This window comes from Toxotes jaculatrix, chromosome 11 (assembly GCF_017976425.1).
Source record: "Toxotes jaculatrix isolate fToxJac2 chromosome 11, fToxJac2.pri, whole genome shotgun sequence".
In the NCBI taxonomy this organism is placed as follows: domain Eukaryota; kingdom Metazoa; phylum Chordata; class Actinopteri; family Toxotidae; genus Toxotes; species Toxotes jaculatrix.
The window spans coordinates 2817865-2828737 of record NC_054404.1 but is presented as its reverse complement, the minus strand read 5'-3'; the positions used below and the strand labels follow the sequence as shown (position 1 = coordinate 2828737).

Here is a 10873-nt window from a genome sequence, read left to right as displayed (position 1 = left end):
ACATAAATGTTAAAACTGAAATCAGCTGAAGCAACTGGCTCATTTTGGCTTCACTGCTTTTGTTTCGTTGTGTTGTCTGTACTTACAACGTGTTTCCAGAGGTTGTCACGTTGGTGATTTGCTGTTATTTTATTTCTTTGCAGTGTCTTTTTCTCAGTGCTGTTCACGTCTCACAAATTAATGCAGATATCTTCTTCTTCTTCTTTCTTGTGTTTTTTTATTCACATGTGTTTTCTTAAGTTGCAGTGTGTTGAACTTTCAGGGCCACCGTACTTATTTCTTTTCAGGGTCACGTTTGGATGGAATTCATCACCAAAAGGCAAGTAAACAAACATCAAAAGGCCTTAACTTTCATCTGTAATTTACAGACTTCTGCTCCACCTGATCTGAGCAGGCGAAAAACAAACTTGTCTTCTGTCTCATCTTCGTCCTCTCCCTGGTTTCAAAGACGAGAACTTTGTCCTGGCTGAACGTGACCAGCTGAAGTACGGAGAAGAAGATCTGCTCGAACAGAGAACGATGGCACGTTTAATGTAGATCACTGCATTTGTGCAAACTTTGGCATCTGAGGACTCAAGCTCCTCAGCTCTCTGCGTCTGAAAACTGCAACAGAGATAAAGCGGCATCAGAAACCCGCAAAGATCCGGTCCTTCATCCTCAGCTACACTCCAGGTCTGTGCCAGACCTCACCACGGAAAACCTAAAATCTGGCAGCAAGAGGGGCAGAGTTCTTCTTTTTATGTTTGCCTTCAGCAGGTAAGCATGACTGTGGAGGCCTGGAAGAAGAACGGAGAAGATGCTCCAAAGAAAGAAAGAAAGAAAGAAAGAAATCTGGTAGGCTCCTGAACATGTGGAAAAGGCAGAAAATAATGTACGAGGCGAAGATTTCGTGGCACGGTTGCTGGATTTCGATGTTCCTGCATGTTCCACAAAATTTAGAACTTCCCTGTACATTCTCAGGTCCGTTTAAAGCAGTGAACAAGCGACCCCAGCATCTTAACTGTCCAGAAACAGGAATTCACAGTTCTTCATATTCTAAGTGTGTCAGGGAGCTGCCTAACACCATCACAGTCGTCATCATTTGGTTTCCACCAGATTAACTGGGCTGTAACTGAACCGCTGTAACAGTAACTGCATTTTCGTTCCCTCGTTCGCTCACAGATTTTTCCAGGATTTGCTCCAGGCTTCTGCTCACACTCTTTACTCTAAAGTGAATCCAAAGTGTGAATGTGGCGACCCGTAGATCTGTAGAGTTAAAGTTAAAGCACTGTACACTTTGAACTCAGACATCTCAGCTTCACTTCCAGCTGAGGACAGATCTGAGATCGCCCTCTCCTGTTATCTCTTCTCTCTCCTCATTGTGCTCTGTGCAACTTAAAGAAAGCCTCAAGGAAAAATTAAGTATGATCCCAAAGTGCACGTGTTTGGCAATCAGCTGACTTCAGAGAAAAAGAACAGGAAGGACATTCCAACAAGAAGTCAAACGTCGGTCAACTCATCCTTGTTTTAGCCAAGATGCTGTCAGTATCTCTGCTGTCACTGATAATGATCTCATCATGTTCTTGACCTCTCACAGTGTCCAAAGGCTCAGCAGGGTTTGGGTGGGTCGGGTCTTCAGATGGACAGGTCGGTGTCTGTGTCAGTGGGCGTGTTCTTCGGGCTTGCACTTCCTCCTCTCTCCTCAGGAATGGAGGACGGGTCACCGTTGAGACTTAGTAGGACACCTGGAACACACATCAACCTTCACAGGTGAGTTGTCTTTATTCAGGACTCTCAAGTTCAGATTCAAGTACTTTTTTTTTCTGTCCCAACAGCCTCAATTCATCTTCCATACAGACGACATACTGTGGGTTTTCAACCACCTGTTTTTCAACTTTAGCAGTGGGACAATCTGTTTGAATTAGTGTTAACATAACACCACTGTTGACACAGTGTAAAGACAACAAATATTGAGGCTGATATCAGTGAGTTAGATAAAAATTTGATAAAGATAAATACATAAAAATGCAGATCATCTGATTTTGTAAAAATCTTCAGGATTGTCAAAGAAAGTCAGATAAATATAATGATAAACTGATTATCATGTTACTAAAATGATGCAAAAAGAACTTTGAGCTGGGTGTATACACTCTGCTGGCAGTTTATTAGGAACACCTGGCTAAAACGAATATAGTCCAATGAAAGAGTCCTGCAATACATCCTCCTTTGTGAAGGTTTTAATGTTTTCAGAGATGTTGATTCAGCTTTATGATTTTTCATTCTTGAAGACGTAATGTGTGGTGCTACTGAGCTGTACTGCACTATACTGACAAATGACAGATAGCATTAGGCTGAATCAACACCTCTGTAAAACCTTCATAAATGGAAGATTTATTACAGGTCTGTTATATTAGACTGTATTGGTTTTAGCTCAGTGTTCCTAATAAACTGAGTGTATGTACGGGTAATGCTTTATTTTACGGGTCCCACAGTTTCCAAGAAAGGAACTGATATGTGGAAGTAATTACTCAGGAAAGTATTAGTACTAATTACAGGTACAAGGAGACAGTGTTCACTTTGTACATGGAGATTAAGATAAAGGAAGATTTAGCATTTCTTTCAAGGATATTCCCTGTTTATTAACCACTCAACTGTTTAAATGAAAGTTTGTGATTCTTCCTGAAAGGCTCATATACATGTGGCTCATTACTATCTGTGCTCCTTCAGAACGAGGTCAGTTTCTCTTCATTAAGTACCAAAATGAATTTTCCTTTCCTGGAAACTTGTGCAGAAATTATTAGGAATTTACACGACCCATAAAATAAAGCTTTACTTACTGTATGTACAGTATGTACACTGTCACAGTGTCAGAGTGTCTTACGTTCAGTATCATAAACAGAGCTGTCGGAGCATGTCCGGTTCCTACGCTGGGTTGACCTTTGACCTCCACTCACATATTCCTTCAGCACACCTGATCTGAGAAAAGAAAAGACAAACGTGATCAAAGATCAAATAGAAAACTTTTTTTTTTTTGATAAAACAAACATTCTGCACTGGGTTCATTGTTGATTATCAATTAGTAATACTGTACATTAACATCCATGTAAATATAAAAAGATTAGTTTGTTCTGTGCCCAGTGGCCCGATGTCTCGTAATCCATCTATGGCTTCAGCACATCTCCCCGTTCCAATTTTTGCATAAATATTTTATTTTCAGATCCTCCTCGTCCTTTATTCAGCACATTTTGAGACACGTGGAGGTAGAGGAGTTAAAGTGACCTGGCTTTTTCTCATTCACGTGACCTTGTCTTGCTCTCTTTCATCTGCAGCTGATGAAAAATCAGCCTGAACAAGTGCAGAGCAGTTATTAGTGTTGTAAAGGTCAATGAAAATGCTAATCAAAATGTTAGTGTCCAGACTGTGTGGATGTTACCACAGTTAACCAGAAAACCATGTAACCACACAAGGACAAGAAACAGTGAGTATAATTAATCAGTGTTAAATGTCTGCTGTCACGGTGGAAAGGTCATTTGTCTATAGGGGATTCAGACCATGTGACATTAGATATGAAATCCTCTGCAGAGGCTGTTAGATCCTGCGACATAGAAACTGTATTTTAAATCTATTTTTTTTTTAATCTTCTACAGAATGTTATGAGACACTAAAGATTTTTACTGATACTCAAACTATTGTGATGAAAAACACATCTGGTCCCTGTGATATTAAAACTCACAACAAATCCTGTGCTTTAGTCCTGTGGTAGTCTTGTTATTCAAGCTGTTGCAGTGCTGCCCCCTGGAGGCCACTGGGACTCATTAAACCTGGCATCCTAGCAGTAGTGCACACAGTGCAGAAAATCTTGAAGCTTTTTCTGTTTCCTTATTTCAACAGCAGGTCAGTTTAGAAGCTGATTCAACGTTTAAATAAACCAGATTTAACAAGAAGAACTTTTTAATCTTGTTTTTAATTTGGGGTAATTCTGCTTTGTCAGATCTATTTTTTTTAATCCTTTTTATTAAAGCACTTTGGGCCACACCGTTCCATGAACACTAACACACTAATTGTAATGGGTGGTGGCAGGAGACTAAGTATGTATGTGTGTGTTTCAACTCACCTGTCGAAGCTATATGTTCCAGGGTGACTGATCGACCTCTTCATCTGAGCAGACAGAAAGACAGAAGAAGAGACATGTTAGTGCAACAGTGTTGTACTCCTACAGACTCCTACAGCCCTGCAGATTCCTGAACGTTCAGTAGGTTCAATAAAAATAACAAAGATGTTTAAAAAAGGAAAAAAAAGCGATGATGTGAGCCCCTGTTTCTTTTGAATAACTGGGTTTCTGAAAATGCCACTGAGCGATGCTCGTAAAGGGGAAATGTGTCATTTACATTTCCAGCCAATTTAATAAAATCTAATTTATTTCCTCTAATCATTTTGCAATGCACATCTATTTAATTAGATTTCCTTTTGGCATTATTGGGGTTGTTTTTCTGGCAGAGGCCTCCATTTCAGCCTGCAGGCTTCAGGCAACTGATGGAGAACAAGCAGAGTGCAACATAATGTGCAAACTAACATAAAAACATTCAACAAAAAAAAAAAACAAGGCAGTAGAGGGTGGTATCTGGAAAGGTTCTTAGTACTGAACTATGAGTGTGTGAAGGAAGCCGAGCGACAACTGGACTGCAACTGTCCTTAAAGCTGTGCAGTAAAAGAATCTCTGGCTCATTTCTGGCTAAGTTTACTACACTGTCAACAAGACACTTTTCCTTGTAAATGTAATGCTCTTGATTTAGCTGGAGAAACCCTACCCTTTCAGGAGGTCGGAGGTCAGGGGTCAAACTCTGGTTAGCCAGCGTCATACACTCATCCAAAGTCCTGATGAAAGTTGCACAGGTCGCACTGAGCAGAGAGGCCTGGAGAAAGAGAGAGAGAGATGATTATCATCTGTTGCACCTAAATACAAGTGCTACAAAACACCCTCTCTAAGAAACAACAGATTAACCGATTAGTTGTTTGGTCAGTGAAATGTTAGTGAACCTCAAAAATATAAAAATAGTACATGATATAAAACTTTGTGAATGTTAACTGTGATTAAAAACGATGTGTCTAACTTTGTGGAAATCCAGAAAAATATGACAAAAGAAACAGGATTATTTTGGTGAAACAGAAGTTGGTCACCTCTGACGTGGGCGCGGTCTCTGAGTCGGCGGAGTGCTGTGACTGGATCGTTTGGACCTGCTGGACGAGGAGGTCGCAGTACAGACGAAGTTCAGACATCTTCGTCTTCAAACAGTCTGGACCTGGTGATGGACACACGAGGAGAAATATTAATGTAGGGACACGAAATCGAATAACACTTTTATTAGACTTCACAGTGTGGGTCAAATTATTAAACGATAGCTTCTCCCCTGATAAAATAATGGAAGTGCAGCACCAGCTAACTGTTCATAAATTTAACAAATTTAAGACTTTTTACAGCCATTTTAACACCATATAGAATGTAATTTAGTACTTTTTTCAAGGTCTAGTGGGACAAAGAATGATGGCGAACCAGGAGGGACAATAAGACCAACAAGGTTCTTTACATGTTTGCAGCTACATGTCTGCAAACAAACAGACATGGCAGGTGGACAGATTTACATACAAGCTGTGTGTACCTCTGTGTTTGTGACTGTCCTGTGTCCCAGCTTTGGATGAGCCTAAAGCCACCAGCCACCTCTGTCTCTCTGCAGCGTTCACAGCTCGGACGTAGAAATGCTGCTCACCGGGGATGATCAATTCCAGACGTGTCGGATCAGTCGGATGAACTGAAAGGTAACAAAAATATTAACAGGGTTAGTTAGATGGATGTGTTTGCCCTTGTGTGCCCAAGGCGACTGAAGGCGAGGTACAGCATGTGCAGGATATCATCAGTCTAACCTTTAATGTCACACACAGACATCTTGATGGATCCTTTGCTTCCTTTACTGACGTCGTCCTCGCTGTCATAATAAGAGATGACTCCATTTTCTAAGACGAACCAGCGGGGCTGCCAGCCTGCGGACAGGAAACAAACTCCAAATATTGATCACACTGTGGCACTGGTGAAAGGTTTTCATCAAGAGAGTGATTAAAGTATCAAACACTAACTAAAACTAATGCTGTCTAACAGGCGACAGGACGTTGACTTTTTTAATGGTACAATACGTTTATGGTGTATTTAGGTTTACTGTTGTGAAATGGAAACTCAATAATCGTCTGGTAATCGACTCGAGGAAATTGGACCGATTAGCCACCCCTGATCATAACGTTCAGCTTGTGCTGAAACTGTTTTAGGACGGTGTTGACTCAACTTTAGAGAAGGAACACAACTGAGACAAAGTTTCTTGCCTATGGGCAGTAAAAGGTGACATGACTTCACTTGACATAAAGCAGACGGTTCACATGACACTCACCTCATTCACAGCTGACAGAGGGCAAACTATAGAGGGAGTTATTATAGTCATTAGCAGAACAAACTGTATTTTGTTCTCTTCCATAATTATTTATTGACATGCCACACTGCCATCATTAAGGTAAAATGCCACTACATTCAAAACGTAAATATGGCAGTTTATCATGTAATTTTAGTTCATTTTCTCTCTACAAGCAGTGAAAATACTCCAGCCTATTTTAAGGTATGTGCCAGCCTTCAGTATTTCCTGAAATCTGGTTTCAATTCTCTTAATTCTTGTGCAGCCACATGCCTCACACTTCTTCTTTCAGGACAAGATTAGCTTTAAGCTCATTTGCATTAAAATAAACATGCTGAAATTTGTTCACTTGTAAGAAAAGAAAGTTGTTAGGACCCAGTTATAACCAGAACTGTCTTTAAAATATTAGTACTTTTGTCAACAGAGTTAAGTACTTTTACTTGTAATGAAATATTTTTTGGATGTTTCAATGGTACTTGCATTTAGATGAAAGGTTTGAGAACTTCTACCACTGTTCAATAACATAGCAGCACTGGCTGCAGATTAAATAACTTATTTTAAAATAATAAGAAATGCTGATTTCATATAGGTGCTGCCTGCTAAGCCTTATCAGTATTATTTCTGACTAAATAAACATCATACAAGTAACTTATAAATTAAATTACTAATATATCGCATTGGTGGAACAGCTACATGTCATGTTGCATCCTATAAATATTAACACTAGCTTGCTAGCTGTGGTAACTGTTTCACATGCTATCTGTCAGCTAACTGACACAAACAGCTGGCAGTGTCTATCTATGGCTGCACTGAAAGACAGTAAGCTTAAACAGGTGTTAAACAGACAGACGACTCACCCGTCATATAATTCGTCCATTTGTAAAGAATCCCCTCCATTGTTTCACATCAGCTAATTTAGCCTGTTAGCTAACTAGCTTTTCGCTGTAGCTCGGCAGGCTAACTGCAGCAGTTAGCCAGCTAGCGTTCGCTGTATCGGGTTAGAAAACAACCTTCATTCCGAGCTGCTGCTTTTCTAAAGAATCAGCAAGTCCCTCCTAAAGACGTGTGAATGGTTTGTGGTATGTGTCGGAAGCTTAATGTCATGCTGAGGGTTTGTTTGTACTGAGCTGTTCCGCTAACTTAGACAGTCAGCTGACGGACGAAAAAAATGTCAACAAAACGGCAGCTTTTGTACGGAAGACTGCAGAGGCCATTTCACAAGGAGAAGAAAACCGTTTCATAAAGTTACACCACTACCATAAACTCATACGTCTCTATGTTTCAAAGGGAATTTTTAAAAACATTTTCTGTACATTTATTTGACAGCTGTAGTTCCTCTTAGGGTTTTTTCATAAGCATGTGTTAACTGCAGTGGCCCCGAGGTGAAAAACACAACATTTTAGAAAACACATTTTACTACCAGCGGAGGTGGTAGTAACATGTAAAAAACATGCAAATAAACGGAAGTACTGCACTTAATTCTCCTCTTCGTTTGACACTTAAGATTTTTCATTCAAAACAGAGAAACTAAGCCACAAAGCACAAAAACAAAACATTTCAGAAAAAGTCACAAATGCAATGTGATTTAAAGGACTGACCAAGGTGCAAAACCCGGTAACACTTTTGTTACCATTATTGTGTTGAGTTTAAAGACCACAGGATCATACTTCAGGTGAGCTGTTCCAACCCAGGCTCTTTTCAGATTTATAAGGTGATAATATACCATTGCTGTTACAGCTGTAGTGAAGCGGTTGGAACAGCTCACCTTAAGTATGACCCTGTGGCACCCGGTACGTAGCTCACAGCTGTAGAGAAGCTGTCAGCTACGTTTATTTGAGCTACGTAGCTCAAATGAACGTAGCTGAATGCTTCACTACAGCTGTGAGGTAGGTAAAAAGCGTGAGCTACTTAGCTCAATTAGACGTAGCTCACAACTTCGCGACAGCTACGTGAGCTACGTAGTTCACGCTGTCTACGTAGCTCACAGCTGTAGCGAAGCTGTCAGCTACGTTCGTTTGAACTACGTGGCTCACGCTGTCTACGTAGTTCACGCTGTCGCGAAACTGTCAGCTACGTTCATTTGAGCTACGTAGCTCACGCGGTCTACGTGGCTCACAGCTGCAGTGAAGCTGTCAGCTACGTTTATTTGAGAAGTAGCTCACGCAGTGGACGTAGCACACGCTGTCTACGTAGCTCACAGCTGTAGCGAAGCGGTCAGCTACGGTTACTGGAGATACGTAGCTCACGCTTTTTGGCCGATTTTGACGCCTTACTGTACTATGACGTTTTTTATGACATTTTGAGCTCAAAATTTTTTTTGACTTTTTTAGGCCAAAAAAAACGCCTTACTATACTATGACGCTTTTTATAACATTTTGAGGTCAAAAAAATTTTTGACTTTTTTTTGCCGATTTTGACGCCTTACTATACTATGACGTGTTTTATGACATTTTGAAGCCAAAAAAAATTTTGACTTTTTTTGGCCGAAAAAAACTCCATACTATTCTATGACGTTTTTTATGACATTTTGAGGTCAAAAAAAATGTTGACTTTTTTTGGCCGATTTTGACGCCTTACTATACTATGACGTTTTTTATGACATTTTGAGGTCAAAAAAAATTTTGACTTTTTTTGGCCGAAAAAAACGCCTTACTATACTATGACGTTTTTTTTTTTTTGACATTTTGAGGTCAAAAAATTTTTTGACTTTTTTTGGCCCATTTTGACGCCTTACTATACTATGACGTTTTTTATGACATTTTGAGGTCAAAAAATTTTTTGACTTTTTTTGGCCCATTTTGATGCCTTACTATACTATGACGTTTTTTATGACATTTTGAGGTCAAAAAAACTTTTGACTTTTTTTGGCCGATTTTGACGCCTTACTATACTATGACCATTTTTATGACATTTTGAGGCCAAAAAAACAATTGACTCTTTTTGGCCCATTTTGACGCCTTACTATACTATGACGTTTTTTATGACATTTTGAGGTCAAAAAAAATTTTTGACTTTTTTTGGCCGAAAAAAACGCCTTACTATATATACTATGACGTTTTTTATGACATTTTGAGGTGGAAAAAAATTTTGACTTTTTTTGGCCGAAAAAAACACCTTACTATACTATGACGTTTTTTATGACATTTTGAGGTCAAAAAAAATTTTGACTTTTTTTGGCCCATTTTGACGCCTTACTATACTATGACGTTTTTTATGACATTTTGAGGTGGAAAAAAATTTTGACTTTTTTTGGCCGAAAGAAACGCCTTACTATACTATGACCTTTTTTATGACATTTTGAGGTCGAAAAAATTTTTTGACTTTTTTTGGCCGAAAAAAACGCCTTACTATACTATGACGTTTTTTATGACATTTTGAGGTCGAAAAAAATTTGGACTTTTTTTGGCCGAAAAAAACACCTTACTATACTATGACGTTTTTTATGACATTTTGAGGTCAAAAAAAATTTGGACTTTTTTTGGCCCATTTTGACGCCTTACTATACTATGACGTTTTTTATGACATTTTGAGGTCAAAAAACAATTTTGACTTTTTTTGGCCGAAAAAAAACGCCATACTATACTATGACGTTTTTTATGACATTTTGAGGTCTAAAAATTTTTAGACTTTTTTTGGCCAATTTTGACGCCTTACTATACTATGACGTTTTATATGACATTTTGAAGCCAAAAAAAATGTTGACTTTTTTTGGCCGAAAAAAACGCCTTACTATACTATGACGTTTTTTATGACATTTTGAGGTCAAAAAATTTTTTGACTTTTTTTGGCCCATTTTGACGCCTTACTATACTATGACATTTTTTATGACATTTTGAGGTCAAAAAAATTTTTGACTTTTTTTGGCCCATTTTGACGCCTTACTATACTATGACGTTTTTTATGACATTTTGAGGTCAAAAAATTTTTTGACTTTTTTTGGCCCATTTTGACGCCTTACTATACTATGACGTTTTTTATGACATTTTGAGGTCAAAAAAATTTTTGACTTTTTTTGGCCGAAAAAAACGCCTTACTATACTATGACGTTTTTTATGACATTTTGAGGTCGAAAAAAATTTTGACTTTTTTTGGCCAATTTTGACGCCTTACTATACTATGACGTTTTTTATGACATTTTGAGGTCAAAAAATTTTTTGACTTTTTTTGGCCGAAAAAAACGCCTTACTATACTATGACGTTTTTTATGACATTTTGAGGTCAAAAAAAATGTTGACTTTTTTTGGCCGAAAAAAACGCCTTACTATACTATGGTGTTTTTTATGACATTTTCAAGCCAAAAAAAATGTTGACTTTTTTTGGCCGACAAAAACGCCTTACTATACTATGGTGTTTTTTATGACATTTTCAAGCCAAAAAAAATGTTGACTTTTTTTGGCCGAAAAAAACGCCTTATTATACTATGACGTTTTTAATGACATTTC

General features: G+C 38.5%; 1 protein-coding gene across 1 annotated transcript; it reads right to left on the bottom strand.

The window, feature by feature from the left end:
• Positions 1 to 224: 224 nt before the first annotated feature.
• Positions 225 to 7608, bottom strand: plekha3 (pleckstrin homology domain containing, family A (phosphoinositide binding specific) member 3). The gene is made up of 8 exons (XM_041050388.1): positions 7289 to 7608; positions 5899 to 6015; positions 5637 to 5786; positions 5158 to 5279; positions 4788 to 4892; positions 4094 to 4137; positions 2861 to 2955; positions 225 to 1724 (listed from the first exon to the last, which is right to left on the bottom strand). The coding sequence occupies exons 1-8, from the start codon at positions 7326 to 7328 to the stop codon at positions 1615 to 1617; spliced, it is 783 nt and encodes a 260-aa protein (XP_040906322.1). The 5' UTR covers positions 7329 to 7608; the 3' UTR covers positions 225 to 1614.
• Positions 7609 to 10873: the final 3265 nt, after the last annotated feature.

Bases quoted from the DNA above. Each gene is read 5' to 3' on its own strand.
- plekha3 (XM_041050388.1), bottom strand. From the start codon at position 7,328: ATGGAGGGGATTCTTTACAAATGGACGAATTATATGACGG. The intron at 5,787-5,898 runs GTTAGACTGATG...GTTACCTTTCAG, and splicing joins GTCTGTGTGTGACATTAAAG to TTCATCCGACTGATCCGACA. The intron at 5,280-5,636 runs GTACACACAGCT...GTCCATCACCAG, and splicing joins GGACAGTCACAAACACAGAG to GTCCAGACTGTTTGAAGACG.